This window comes from Cricetulus griseus, chromosome 2 (assembly GCF_003668045.3).
Source record: "Cricetulus griseus strain 17A/GY chromosome 2, alternate assembly CriGri-PICRH-1.0, whole genome shotgun sequence".
Lineage (NCBI taxonomy): Eukaryota > Metazoa > Chordata > Mammalia > Rodentia > Cricetidae > Cricetulus > Cricetulus griseus.
Window position 1 is genome coordinate 283,036,542 of NC_048595.1, and position 15,420 is coordinate 283,051,961.

Consider the following 15,420-nt stretch of genomic DNA (forward strand, 5'->3'; position numbering starts at 1 on the left):
CACTACTGTGATGTTCAGGGCAATGCTTGCTATAGAGCTACCCCACCCTGGGATAATTATAGAATTCCCCACGGTGCTGACTCCTAAGGACAATGCTTTGTTCACATTCTTGCTCTGAAAGGCTCTGCGAAAATGGCTAGGGCCTTCATTCCTTTGCACCTTCTTCATCTCCATGTGATCCTGAACCACAGCACATGCATGTGTGAAACTGAAATCACGCATTTATAATCTCAAAGTAACTTCAGTTTATGTGGTTGAGAATCTTAAAGGGTTTAATATCAATAAATAATAATAATAATAAAGGGTCAGGTTAGAAGATGCCCTTATATCTTAGTTTCCCTCTCTGCTAACTAAAACTATTAAAATTTTTGTTATCTTTATGATCCTGTAATACTAACTATGCATGGATGAGTTGGACATTTAAACAGAAGACTGTTTTATCAAAAGTTCACTACTCCTCTTCTAGAATAATTTAACCTGGAATTTAAATGCCCATCAAAAACTTAATAGACGGTCTGTTAAATACAATGGCAGAGTTACACTTGACACTTAGAATGACAAACGTACTCTCACTCAAAGGCTCCTTCAATCTTGAGGTAAATTCAGGAGGACTTGGAAATCAAGGGACTGTGATTTCAGTCTGATTTTCTCAAACACTAATACTCGTCTGGTTTATTTAGCTCATTTACATGCCTGTGTGCTCTGAACTGGCTGTTCTGTTCATGTGTGATCTGTTGGGCTCCTTCCACAGCTCAGCACAGACAAGCATTTGTGTGCATGTAGTTGATGGAGGAGGCGTTCCCAGGTAGCTAAGGAAGCCGGACGACTTGGGAGCGAGTCTGAAAAGGAGGAAAGCTAATCAAAGGTGTGCTACTGGAATTTTTTGCTGAGGAGAACTGGAGCTAGGTCCCACTGGGGACTTTATGGGGATGCTCTGAGACCTCTGAACATGTCCCAGAAATGTACTTCCTAAAACTTTATGGATCAAGCAACCATTCCTGGACTCCGATCTTCACTACATAAAATAAAAATCCTGAGGATTTTTTTTTTTTTTGGTGACCTAAATTCTCTTACATTTCAGACTGACAAATGGCCTCTGTGACTCTGGTCAAGCCTGCGGCAGCAACCCAGAGCCATGCTGTTACGGTATGCACAGAGATGTCTCCCATCACCCAAAGCAGAAACCTAAGGAGAGCCAAGATGATGGACACCTGTCTGAAAACATCTGCTGCCCTGTGAGTACAGCTAGAATGGTTTGCATGGAATTCACACCAACTTGTAGTTTCAAACAAACACAACATCCTATGTTCAGGGGAAAAAGTCAAAACTTGATAATCTCTGCTGCAATGATTGTGAAGCTAGAAGAGATAAACCTGAGAGATCCCAGGTCCTTGGGTCACTGGAGAGAACACAACGCTGCTTGTTCTGGATGCAGTCTATCCTGCCCTAGAGGAGGAAGCCAGGGTTAGGTCTCTACTACGCTGTGTACCTCCCATCCCTGCTTGTTTTATTGGCTGTCCCATGTTCATTTTTCTAGAATGAACTCTGGAGCCCCCACAATAGCAACTCCCCTTCACATAAGCTTTACACTAACCTAAGCAGAGAAGGTTTCAGGGAGACTTGGAGCCCCCCTTCCCCCAGGAAGAGATTGGTGTGGCCCAAATGCCTAGGTGGTGGCTCCTGCCCACTCAGCTTCTTTGGGTGTCAAGCGTAGAACTTGGATTTTGCCTCTACAATAGACAGCCTTCACCTCAAGTGTGGCAGATGCCAAGAACTTTGGTGTGCCCTGCATTATCTGTGTGAGCTGTCAACTTATCAGAAAAAGCCCCAAATCAGCACATTGGTCTACCTGACAGACAGCATTAGTGGGGCGCAGTGCCAGATCTCCATGCTGTTGTCTCAGCGACTCTAGACTCTGAGCCTGAGGATCACTTGAGCATGAGCTAAAGGTCAGTCTGGTCAGTGCCCTGAGGCCTCATTGCACCCCCTCCATCCGTGAAGCTACATGTACTGACATTTGTCTTTTTCTTACAATACAAGGTTTAACAAAAAGATCCTAATAAAAGAAAAGTAAGTACTATCAGTTCTAGGCTTCATATCTAGGTATGACAGGTCATTTTGAAATTATTACTTGAACTCTGTTTCTCAATTATAGCAAGTATTTACTTATAAATAGTTATGTCTACAAGGTACTTACTGCTATACTCTAACATAGAAAAAATACATACTTCATATGTATTTTAGTATGTAATAATGTAATGAAAATGTACCTCAGTACTCACTACCCATGGTGTTTGCACTCTATTGGTTCTATGGGATATAAAAATGCTTCTCTTGAGTATTCTGTTCTTGTTACAAGTGATTAATGATACAAGATGTCTGTGAGAACATGGCAAGTGCCATATTGCCTTCAAACTTAATTTCCAGCAGACAGCCATATAAATACTAAGAGTCAAACCAACAGTTCTTTTGAATAGGAAACAGATGCAGTTATGGTTTTTTTTTTGTTTTTGTTGTTTTGTTTTTTGTTTTTGTTTTTTCAGTTTGACACAAGCTGGTATCATCTGGGAGGAGGGAACCTCCAGCAGATTGGCCTGGAGGCAAGTCTGTAGGAGGTTTTCTTGATTAACAATGGATATGGGAGGACCCAGCTCACTGTAAGGTGATCCTGGGTTGTATCAGAAAGCAAGCTGAGCAAGCTGTGGAAAGCAAGCCCCTATGCAGCATCCCTTCATGGCCTCTGCATCCATTCCTGCCTCCTACTTCCTGCCTAAGGTTCCTACCTGACCTCCCTTCAGTGATGGACTCTGATCTGAGAGTTTGAAGATCAAATTAACTCTTTCCTCCTCTAAGTGGCTTGATCAGAGTTTTACCACAGCCTTAGAAAGCAAAGGAGGACAAACACTTAATGTGAAGCGGTTGTTGGTTTGTAATTTATAACCCCGGTGATTGTCCCTTCCAGATGCACTGTCCACCTCCTCAGGGCACTGAGGACTTCTTCCCTCTTACACATTGCCACTTCAGTCATGGTGCTCTCTGTTCACAAGAGCAAGAGACTATCATACTCTTCATTCCCCAAGAAGGATGGGGGTGGTGGCCAGTATTTCTGGGATATCAATAATTACTAAGGAAGAAGTTTCTCTCCTGTGGGTAGTATCCCTCCAACACACAATTCTGTCACTCCAGATGGACATGACCATGCAGGTATGATCAGAAAAGATCCTTACCAGTTTCTGCCCAGACAGGACCTCCAGCAGAGCAAGCAGCTTGACGCCATCTTTCATGTCTTCAAAAAGGTCATCCACCACCATAGGGGGCTTCCGCTGCAAGACAAAATGCCACTCACTGGGGTGGAATTCGCATATACTCTTATCCATCCATCCATCCATCCATCCATGCATCCATCCATCCATCCACTATTTGTGTTATGAGTTGAACCAAGACTGGTTTTATACTAGGCATATGCTCTACCACTAAACTATACCCCTTGACTAACTTTTTATGTAATTACCAGTTACATGCTGAAAGCTTCAGGAAGAAAATTAGACTGGTGTAAATAAAACTGGACATCTAAAAATCTCATTATATTCCATTGCTGAACTCAGAAAAGTCAGGCTGGTGCCCTCGCAGAGTGTTCGCCCCTACTGACTAGTGTTTATGGTACTGGAAGGTACCCTGCATGCTACCAGAGGAGAAGGGCAAACACCAACCCAGTTACAAACCCTGAGAACTAACTATAGTGGTAACCTGCCTGCAAGATACATCGGTACCATAATGGCACAATAACTGCGGGAGTAACCAAGCCCTGACCGGAATTAACGCTCGCTCCATGAGGTGGAATCCATGCCTGACACTGGCCAGCCAGCCAAAAGTCTGAAACAAGACGGGCCATAGACCCACAGGAAGGCAAAGCACTAGTGTTCTGCTAAAGGAACATATCAATGAAATGATTCCTAATGACATTTCTGCTATATCATAGATCAGTGTTTTGCTCTGCTGTCCTTCATCAGAGAGGTTTCCTCCTGCAGTAGGTTGGAATAAATACAGAGACTCACAATGGGACAATGTGCAAAGAGTGAGAGATCTTCAAACACTCAGCCCTGAAAGGGATATTTCCATCATATCCCTTCCCTCAGGACTCGGAACTCTGAAACAGGGGAGGCAGAAAGACTGTAAGAGCCAGTGGGGACCGAAGACAGCAAGGAAACAAGGCCTTCTACTCACAATGGGACTAATGAACATATGTGCTCTTGCAGTGTTCGGCAGCACACACAGGGCATGCACAGGGCTGAGACAGATGAGGTCCCAATGCCAAAAGGGGAAGTAGACACAGGCCCTCATCCCTAATGGGAATGGCCAACACAAAACAGACTCTGTGGTGTTTGTGGAGTGATTTTTGTCTCAAAGTGCTTTTGTAAAAAGTCTTTTCCCCCTTCAGATCTTTTGCTTATCTCCTAACGCTTGCAATTGTGTTTTTATGTGTTTTCTGTGCATGTGAATTTGTGTCTCGACATCTGTATGTGTGTTTCTTGTGACTTTTCTGTGGCTTTTTTTCCTCTGTTTGTTTTGTCCTATTCTGGTCTATTTTGGTTTTTTGCTTATATTATTATTGTTGCTATAATTATTATTTATATGTCTGTATTCTAGTGAGAAAGAAAGGTTGTGGATTTGTATGAGTGGGGAGGCATAGGGGATCTGGGAGGAAGTGGGGAAGAGGACACCGTAATGAGAATATTTTCTAAAAAAATCTATTTTCAAAAAGTTAAAAAGATTAAAGCCTCATTATATTTAATGCTTAGGCTTTAATTTCTATATCAGCTCCTTTCTAGAAAGAGAGTTTTTAATGAAGGGTGAGCTGGCATCAGATAAGGGGGAAAGAAAACACTATCAACTAGAGGATCAGAGATTAAAGCAGACTCCAACGAAACAGCAGGGGTTGGCCCAGACTAAGGGGGTGCAATGTCACTTCACCATGAACAAGGCACAACATGGGACTCAAGGAGCTTCAGCCTCTGAAGAACATTTCCCCGGGGACCATGGGAACACGGGGGCTCCTGAAGTAGTGCACCCAGCACACCTTCCCTCAGAGGAGATGGAGAGTTGGTGAAATGCTGAGCAGACGGGAGCTCATCAGAGAGCTAGGGACAGTCAGCAGTAGGTAAAAACATGATGATTTAATGTTGATGGCCCACAGAGAGGGATGTGCTCGCCACTGAGTCCCAGAAACAAAACTTTGCTGTCTGTCAGAGTTCCAACTCCATAGTTTCCTGACTCCTGCTGAATTTTGTTAAAGGCCTGATGCTTCCCTTTCAACTGTTTTTCTTTTTAAAAATTTGTTCTAGGTAGAGATATTAAGACACGCAATATTCTATTGAGGTCCCCTTTCTCCTCTTCCCACTGACATGAGCCATTTCTATATCTCTCACTGACTGCATGAATTATGGAGGCTGAATGTTATAGTTCTAATTTTAAATGCATTTCTCTTTCTTTTTTAAATGAACAGCTGAACACATTTTGTCCTCATGCTGTGAAATACATGTTCAGAAATAACAGCATTTGCGTTTTCAGTCACTCCTGGTCAGATCCCACCATTCATGCTGCTTCTTAATTATATAGCAAAAATTTAATATGGATTTTACATCCCCAACACATAAGTCAAACTATTTAGAATAAAAAGTCATTGCAATAAAACCAATGTGATATCAAACAAATTATCCATTTATCACCATTATAAGCAGAATACAGGTATAACTCAAAGTACCAACTTGTATCTTAATAACTTAAATGAAGAAAAGCAGTAAGGAAAAGCTCATAAATATATGATAGATTTAGTTAGAAAATACAAATGAAGCCGGGCATTGGTGATGCACGCCTTTAATCCCAGCACTCGGGAGGCAGAGGCAGGCGGATCTCTGTGAGTTCGAGGCCAGCCTTGTCTCCAGAGCGAGTGCCAGGATAGGCTTCAAAGCTACACAGAGAAACCTTGTCTTGAAAAACCAAAAAAAAAAAAAAAAAAAAGAAAAAAGAAAATACAAATGAAGTTTTACCTGGATACATAAGGAAAACTAAAGGAAACTGGAAATTCCCACAAAATAATAAACATTGTAAGAACTTTGACACCAAAGCTCTTATATTGCATGGGTGATAATATACATGGGTGATAACATGCATAAATGATAGCATACATGATGATACATGCATGGGTGACAACATGCATAGATGATAGCAACACGATGATAACATGTATGGGTGATAACATGCATGGATGATAGCAACACGATAATACATGCATGGGTGATAACATGCATGGATGATTGCATACATGATGATACATGCATGGGTGATAACATGCATAGATGATAGCATACAAGATGATAACATGCATGGGTGGTAGCATGCATAGATGATTGCATACATGAGTGATATCATGCCTGGGTGGATAACATGCATGGGTGATAACATAATAGAAGAAAACATGCAGAGGTGATAACATGCATGGACACTAAACACACACATCTCTCTCTGTCTTTGGAGTACAGTGCGCCATGGTGCTTCTGGAAATGACCTTTGGAATAATCAATGGTGAGTACTAGGCAGGGCCTCAGCTCACTGTCCTCTGCCTGGTGTGACCAACACCATTCTCCTCTTGACCCATTCCTCCAAATCCTCTCACATCTGTCAGCAGGGCTCACAACCTCCCTCCCTGTTCTCTGTCTCTCTGCTTCCTTCTTTTCTTGCTCTTCCTTCCCTTCCTCTTTTCTTTCCCATTTCCCTCCTTTTTTGTATCCCCATCATCCTCTCTTTCTTCTCTCCTTTCCTTCTTTGTTGTGGTCACACTCAATTGAGCATCTTATCCTTCACAAAATTGTCTGCATAGATATAACTCTTGAATCCTTCCTTCCTTCCTTCCTTCCTTCCTTCCTTCCTTCCTTCCTTCCTTCCTTCCCTCCCTCCCTCCTTCCAGGAGTTAGCTCCCTAAAGTAGTGTTGAAAACACAGCAGACCCTTTATATGTGTTTCTGGCTGCCTGATTGGATGACTCAGTGAATTAAAGTAAGTATTGTGTGAAATCAATATATATATATATATTGTGTGAAATCAATATATATATATATATATATATATATATATTTATCAGAAATCACTTCACAATTAAAAAGAAATCCCATTTTGTACCAAGTATCATTTCTGCACAGCATATGATACCTTTAATGACCACTGTACATTTATTTTTCAGGAGAAAGTCAGACATGAAATCTTTCAGCTAAAGTATCTCTGCGGTTACATGTACAGATATAGCACCAATATGACTTCTTTGGCCAGACTTGGATCATAGGCTTGGGAGCCAAAAGGCAGACAAAAATGAGGATAATTGAATGGAGCCTGATGTAACAGAAAGTAAAGACTGTGGTTTTGTTCCCATTGCTTTTCAAGAACTGATAGAATCATGACCACAATAATGCTAAGTTGGGGTTATTTTGGTAGAATATTAAGAAATCTTACCCATCTGAGTCCCCTTTGGTCTTAGCAATCCATATTCAGTGGAAACTAACATTTTTCTGCCAAGTCTAAGTGTTCAAAAACGGACCTCTTCTTGCACCAAAAATGAAGTACTTTTTTTGTGTGTGTGTGAGCCATTCTTCCTAGAATCTTCTTCAAACAAGGTTTATGTCCTATGAGGTGGCTCGAAAAGGATTGCTTGCCCTCTAATATTTCTAGAAACTCAGAGAACATGCACAGATCTCTGTGGCTGAGGAGCTGGCATTGCCTGGTGAGCCCCTGGATAGTGCATCCACTCAAAAGGGTGAGCCAGGGTGGGGATGCCTATTTCTACCTCCTATCTGCCTTTGTTTTCATCACAGTAGAGATGCTTTATAACGAGGACCACTGCCTTCCTTTTGGGACTGCAAGAAGATCAAATGTCTCCTTTCTTTTAAAAATATTTGTTTCTAATTGTACATGTGGGTGCCAGGGGGCGTGGTGTATTGCTATTGTGACTCTAGGAGTGTGTGGTGAGTTTGTGTATGTGGTGTTGATGTGTATGTGCGTGACTGTGGTGTGTGTGTGTGTGTGTGTGTGTGTGTGTGTGTGTGTGTGTCTAATTGTTATTTCTTTACTAGTCGGTAGGCAACAGCATACATTGAGTTCTTACCCACCATTCACTTTATAATGTTTTTCATGAAGGAATGGCCATATTTGCTATTTCATATCAATTTTATGTCCTGAAAAGAAATTCCTTTATAGGGGGAAGGAATAAGAGAATAGCTGAAGAAAAATCATACCAGAAATAACCTTTTTCATAGCATAAAATTTTAAAGAATTCTTACATCTAAAAATTATATATAAATGGAAAATGTTGGTGCATAAAGGAAATATTACAAAATAGTCATAGAGAGTGCATACATGATACAAATGCTTAACATCCACTACTTAGATGTTTATACACTTGAACCTGCTAGATCTTTTAATAAGGAAGAGAGCAGGTTTGAAAGGAGAAGGGAGAATGAATAGAATACTGTTGGACATCTAAATTTAGAACTCTGATATGGACTGTACATTTATTTTACTTCATATTTACAGACTAGGAATCTGAATCTCAGCAAGACCCAGTCACTGGCTAAGATCACATGTGCTGAGCAACTGGGAGCAGAGCCCAGATGTGTTATCATGGGATCCGCCTAGTTAGGCAGCAGGCGTGGGAGAAAGAGGAAGGTATTAGCATTCATTTTTCAGAATACATGAGCCTATAAAGATGACTTATTTAATATCATTAAGAAAAATATTGACTGATGAGCTGAAGTACAAGCTAACTCAGCTAGAAGCAATGACTGCATTAACTAAACCCACCGTTCCATGTGGATTTGAGAAAGACTGGACTGTAGCAACAGGAACATCGTGAGTATTTACCATTTTGGCATAGGTACAAGTCAGTCTGACTCACAGTAATGTTCCCTAACAATCATGTTTGTGTCATAGTCCATCCTGAGCACTTCACATTCTCTGCTTTAGTGCAGACAATGGTTGAGGCCAAATTGGCTCATGGTAGTGATGGGTGGATGCAATGTTTGCAGAGGTTGCAAAGCTACTCTACTCTGTGCCCTTCTCCATAATGGGTAAGTCAGCATGCTGAGTCCTCAAGGCTATTCTCAGGATTGGTGACTCATAGAACACTGGGAAGCTGTTCAACTCATGGTGACAGGGGACACTTGATTTCAACAAAAAGAACGTGAATTAAATCATTGCAGGGGGGGACATCTTGAATGAAGAGCAAGGGAAGTTTCAGGCTTCCAAAGTGAGCAATTGGTCGCTTCCTAAGTGGAGTCTGGTGGGCATGCGCATGCACTTCATTATTTAAAGTCATCTGTGACAACACAGTGAGTACTGGCAGCCTGGAAAAGACACACAAGTATCCAGGGTCTTCACCAGGAGTCTGCATGCCTCCATGCCCCCACAACCAACTGTGGACATTCAGGATCTACCATTCCTTCTCTCAACTTCAAAGAAAAAAAAATGCTGCTTATCCAAACCATGCTGTCTATAAACGATGACCTAATCACAGCAGAACAGTATGAAGTCCTGAATCACAGCTGAAGCCCTTACACTTATAGATAGTGTACAGCACCAGGCCTTAGCACACTGTCTCCCAGAAGCCACCATGACTGTTTCCTAGAAGGGCTGTGGCAAAGCAAGCCTGCAGAGTGCTGACTTAACCCTTTCCTGGCCAGCCAGCATTTCCCTCTTAGACTGAGACATATAGAATCCTTCCAGTCACATCCTCTTTGGGGCAAATCTTCAAAAATGAATTTTGTTCACTTGCAAAAAGGATGCCTATATGCCTAACTCTCAGTTACCCTTGAAGCGTTGTTCTAGATGTGATCATTTATGTTCCTGACAGCTCTCCAGCCCACTGGACGTCGAAATTCGAGTGACTTCTGTAAGATGGGACTGCATGTGATCAGAGGAAGTAGGCTGTTTTTATATTAATTCAATTATTAAACACTTATAACAATGCTAAAATACTCACAACCTAAAAACTAGCTTCTGCTCCTTTTCAGCAGTTTTGACTACTCTTGTTAGCCCATAAAAGCACAGTGATGAAGTATTTGTCATTTGGTGGCTGGCTTATTTCACTTAGCACAATGTCCTTGAGGTTTCTCTACTTTGCAACAGGTCGTAGAATCCCCTCCCTCTGTTTCCAATGAGTAAGATTCCATTGTGGTACACAACATATTCGGTAAACCTATTCCTCTTTCAGTGGCTACGGTGTTGTTTCAGCTTTCTAGGCACAGCTGCATATGGCTGCCATGAACTGGAGGTAATGATACTTTTTGAACATTCTGGTCTCAGTCCTGTAGGTACAAACCCAGCAACAGAATTGCCGCACCATGTGGGATTCTGTTGCCAGTGTTTTAGGGAATTAGCCACTCGGTATCACACAGTTATAAAGCAGATTTGCATCATTAAGGATTTAGTCTTTTGCAATGTAAAGAGTAAAAAAAAAAAAAATTCCTGTCACTTCCCAAGACTAAACCAGGTGCCCACTTACCATCATTGTGTTTGGTTATCTACTAAGAGTTTTGTTTTCCATGGGCAAAAACTTGACCAAATATTTTATGCCACAAAATCCTATGGTATGTTACTTTAAGATAATGAATATATATCCTATAGATAATATTAGTGATTGCTAGATATCTAATGACATTAGTGAAACTGGACTAGAAAATGTCTAAGGGGAGTTCATGTCACAGACAGCCACTTTCTTAAGGTGAAACACATAGTGTAAGCATAATTAAGGGTTGCTAAGCATGACACCAGATCATGGCCTGGTATATTCACAGTACTGCCTTCTGCACAAGGTGTTGGGAGGTGCTGAGAAAATAGATGACTCTATTCTCACTCTATGTACCCCTGAGCCCTCTGGGTGGCAGATGGCCCCTCATTCATAGAAACAGACAAACTACTCCATCTGACTTACATATGGCTCAGAAAAGGATACGGGCTAAGGGAGAGTATAGATGGTAAGTTTTCCATCTAGAGCCTGCATGGGGAGCCCCCATTCCTTGATGGTTATCTGCAGGGTGGGACAACACACAAAACAACAGGAACAGAGAGATGACCAGAAAGGGATGAGGGGTTGACCAGCAGATATCCAGGTGAGTCACCTCTGGAAAAGTTGGACAAGATCCTACTACAATAAAATCTATCAAAATGCCAAGCTAGTTTTGCACCAGATTGATTAAGACCATGATGATGCCTACAGGCACCATCTAACTAAAGCTAATGTAACATCTAAAAGGGTTTGCATGCCATTCAGAAAATAAAAGGCATCCCCAATAGCTCTACAAACAAGGTAATTCAAATATTTTGTGTGCATCTACTTCTCATTCGGTGCTCTCATGGAAGTGCTCTGGTTATTTCCCACCGTTCTTTGGCAGCGGTGGGGAGATACTTCCATTCTGTTTCATTTCCTCTAATGGAGAGCATAACCATTTCCACTTCCTTGATTATTTAATTCAGCATCAAATAAAGGCCCCATGGGCAATATCCCCCTTCGGCTGGCCCAGCTTCAAGTGTTCCAGAGAAAGCTCTGTTAGTAATGATTTATTTATTTATTTTTGTACAATAAAATGTTTTCTGCCATGTAGCATGGAGCCAGTACATGCCCTCATTTATTTCCTCTATGTAGTATATATGGGGTTGTATTTGACACCTCCCCATCACTCACCTAGTTACTAGGGCATCCTCAAATGGTACTGGCTTTATTTTCAAAATTCATCCAGAATCTAGTCACCTTTAGCTACCTACACTTGCTGACAGAAATTCTTTTCTTCTGTTTTGTTCCTGGTTTCATTTTTCAGTACCTAGAGTATCACTTAGGCTGTCAAACCACATTCCAAAATATATGTCAATATGTGAATATGATATATTTTGAAGGAAGAAACTGTGACAACCTTTATCAAAATATTTATTAATCCCCATAAACCTTGTGAGCTCTGAAGTCAAATTACCCATACTCTAACAGTTCTCAAACTAATGAGAGTGATGCATTTTAGGATGGGTTTCTTTTGTAACCATTTAATTGCACATTTGGAAATAACTAATTTTCAATTCAGCTTCCCTAGATTTATTAAGGTGTAATTAGCAGCTAAACATTGGATATATTTACAGTGTATGAGGTGACATTTTGATATGTGAGTACACTGGAAAAGTACAAAAAGCAAGCAACTTAGCATATTCATGACCTCACAGAGGTACCATAACGTGACATGAAAAATAAATGACCCAGAGACAGACACTGGGGTTCAAGCTTCAAGCTGAAGATCAGAAAAGCAAAGCAGCCAGTCACTACCCCTTACCTCTACCTCAGGCTGAAAGGTGATCCTGGCTCCACCAAACCTCAGACTGAAATCCCAGACTGCTATGCTCTCCTCAACATGGCTGGAGAATCCTGAGACTCAAAGTGTTCCTATCCTCAATGTGGCTGGAGAGTGAGTCCCAGCTCTGAAATCTTGCTCCTGTCTTATATGTCCCCATAATGCTGGGGTTAAAGGCATGTGATCCCAGGTGTTATTCTTCACTCTTGTGTAGGCATGGTGGCCTTGAACCAACAGAGACTTGTCTATCTCTTAATCCTGAGTCCTGGGATTAAAGGTGTGTACCAGTACTGCTTGGCTCTATATCTTGAGGCTGGTTTTGCTTTCTGAATCCTCAGGCTGGATTTAATAAATCATAAATAATATATCACCACACTATAGTTTTAAGAAAACAAGTGAAGAACGGATTGGATTTAGGCATTATCTTGACCCCTATGCTCTGTCATCTTCTTGTGTTGGCTCACTAATAGGTCCACCAGAGTGTATGCAAGGAAAGGGATAGGAGAGAAACTCAATTAAGAAAGTGTTCTCATGTAATATGCAGCTGGTGGAAAAATAACTGGGAAAATGAAAACAGCCATTAAGGTGATATTTACTATCAGTGAACATGTCACTTAGTTTAACTAGTATAGATCTATAGATCTTCAAACTGGAAGTCCTAACTGATCCTTTCAAAGTAATAACTGGATTGAATTTAGTATAAAAACGAAAATGTGCTCTTCATAGATGTCTTCTGTACAGCATTACTGTTCCCACAATGTGCATTGAAACTCTAATTCCATTACTTTAGAACGCTGCTATATTTGGAAATAGGGTCTTCATGGAGTGAAATCAGGTCAAAATGGAGTCATTGCCATGGACCAGTATGACCAGCATCTTTATATGAAGGGGCAATTGTAGGCACAGGTGGTCATACACCCAGAGATAGAGGCTACAGTGTTGCAAACCCAGACATTCTCTATCGAAAGTTAGACAGAGGCAAGGATGAGTCTTCCCGGGGTCTCAAGGGAATCCTGGCCTTTCTGCATCCCAGAGTGCAACATCATACATTTCCCATTTTCTCTGTGAACCAGTATATGTGTGTGTGTGTGTGTGTGTGTGTGTGTGTGTGTGTGTGTGTGTGTGTGTGTGTGCGTGCGCGTGCGCGCACGCACACGCACGTGTGCACTCTCACACACACACATAACACATAAAATCATACACACATACACATACACACACACTCAAATTAACCCCTCTGGGCATCTCTGAATATGTCCCCATGGGTCCAAAACTGATGACCTCAGACAGGACAGAGATACCAACAGTTTTGTGTCTCATCTCTGCATCCCTGTCCGTATACCCGCAAGGATCTGTTATTAAAGACAACTTTGAATATATTCAATATCCTAAGGGGATTCTGGGGAAGTGGTATATTCCTTACAATAATAAGGGCTCTTAAATTATTCTCTAAAGTTTTTTAAATAATTTTAGTTTGTTAAAACACTAAAGATGGCAAGATACTATCACAGAACTTAGGATTTATCACTATAGTTCAAATCTACAAAATTTCCCATGTTTGTTGTACCTAAGTCCTTAGACTGTCAAATACTGTACATTTATATGCTGCATTCTAGAAATAAGTTAATTTTTTCCCCAGTTAACTCGACATTTTCCTCCTTTGATGTTCACAGAGATGAAATGCCCTGGCCTGTCATGGAACGTTAAAACCAACATTTAGATTATCAGGAAAAAAAAAACCCACAAATACTTTGAGGCATTGGTCATTCTTCTTACTTTCATTGATAGATGTAAACAGAAAATTGCAGAAAGTGTATGTGGGGCAGGGTGTGTAACAAAGGAATGTAACACGTTTTAGCTTTTATCAAGTTGTTTGATTGTCAGACAATGTTCAGCAATCCTAATGCACAACACTATCTATACTTGGGATTACTATACAGGGAAATGTCAGCCATGACAGGGAGACAGGCAGGTGACTGCCATCCCAGGGCTGAGTTCCCCATGTATATTAGGAATGTAAGAGGGATTTTCATTTGCTTCAAGCCTTAAGACTTCAGACTAAACTTGGGGCCTGCCACAGATTAGATATTTGGATACCCTCTAAATCCAGATGTTGAAACCCTGGACCCAAGTGTGAAGGTGTTTCAAGGCAGAGCCTTTCCATGGTAATGAGGCTTAGACAGAGTCATAGGTGGGTCTCTGTGGTGACCAGAGCACCACAGGAAGAAGACCAGAGCTCGCTCTCTTTCGTTCCTGTGAGGACACCAGAAGAAGGCAGCAGACAGCAAGCCAGGAAGGCCTTCTTGAAGAAAACCCAATCTTCTGGCAGATTGATCCCTGAGACTGTGAGACAGTGACACTCATTGCTGAAGCTTCTGGACCTTTGAGGAACACCTGAGATTCAAACTACAGTAGGAGTCTCCCAGGAAGAGTTGCTTCATGGACTGGAGCACCACCCTCCACAGAATTGAGACAACTGTCCTGTCAATTGGAATCTATGATGTGTCTTGGTTTATTTGTTCTTTTTCTCAATCATCAGCATAGTGGAATCATTTATTGTGGCATGCTAAGGTCAAGAGTCATTTCATATTAGAACTCATTTTCAAAGGCAGTACCACACGTGGAGACATGATCACCTAAAAAGCACCACATGTGGACACATGGTCACGTAACGACCTGATGCAAATACTCTTGGATGACTGCAGTGTTTCTACTGTCCTGCAACCTAGGTTACATTTTCACCAAAGGCCCCCATGAAATGTCAGGACTGGCTCACATAAGCTCCCGGCACAGTACAGACTATTCATTGCTCCTTTCTATCTTATTTGGAATCAACACCAGACAAAAATCCAGCACATATCCTCTCTCTGACACTACACATACAATACAGTAGAAGCAACAACTGAGTGGACTATTTTCTCAAGGTTCATGAAATAGCATCTCTTGACCAGCTGTCAACTCATTTCCTCCCAGAGGCAGTGACCAAACTCTGCACTTGGAGAGCAGCTAACCAACCCATAATACCGCCAACATCACCAAACAATAGT

At 41.4% G+C, this 15,420-nt stretch overlaps 1 protein-coding gene across 1 annotated transcript in view; it reads right to left on the reverse strand.

Moving 5' to 3' along the window:
• Window positions 1-15,420, reverse strand: part of Syne1 (spectrin repeat containing nuclear envelope protein 1) — a 453,101-nt gene that overhangs the window by 367,427 nt on the left and 70,254 nt on the right. The window contains exon 3 of the mRNA XM_035440411.1: window positions 3,228-3,323. Coding sequence (XP_035296302.1) covers window positions 3,228-3,323 — 96 coding nt within the window. The remainder of the gene's footprint in view (window positions 1-3,227; window positions 3,324-15,420) is intronic.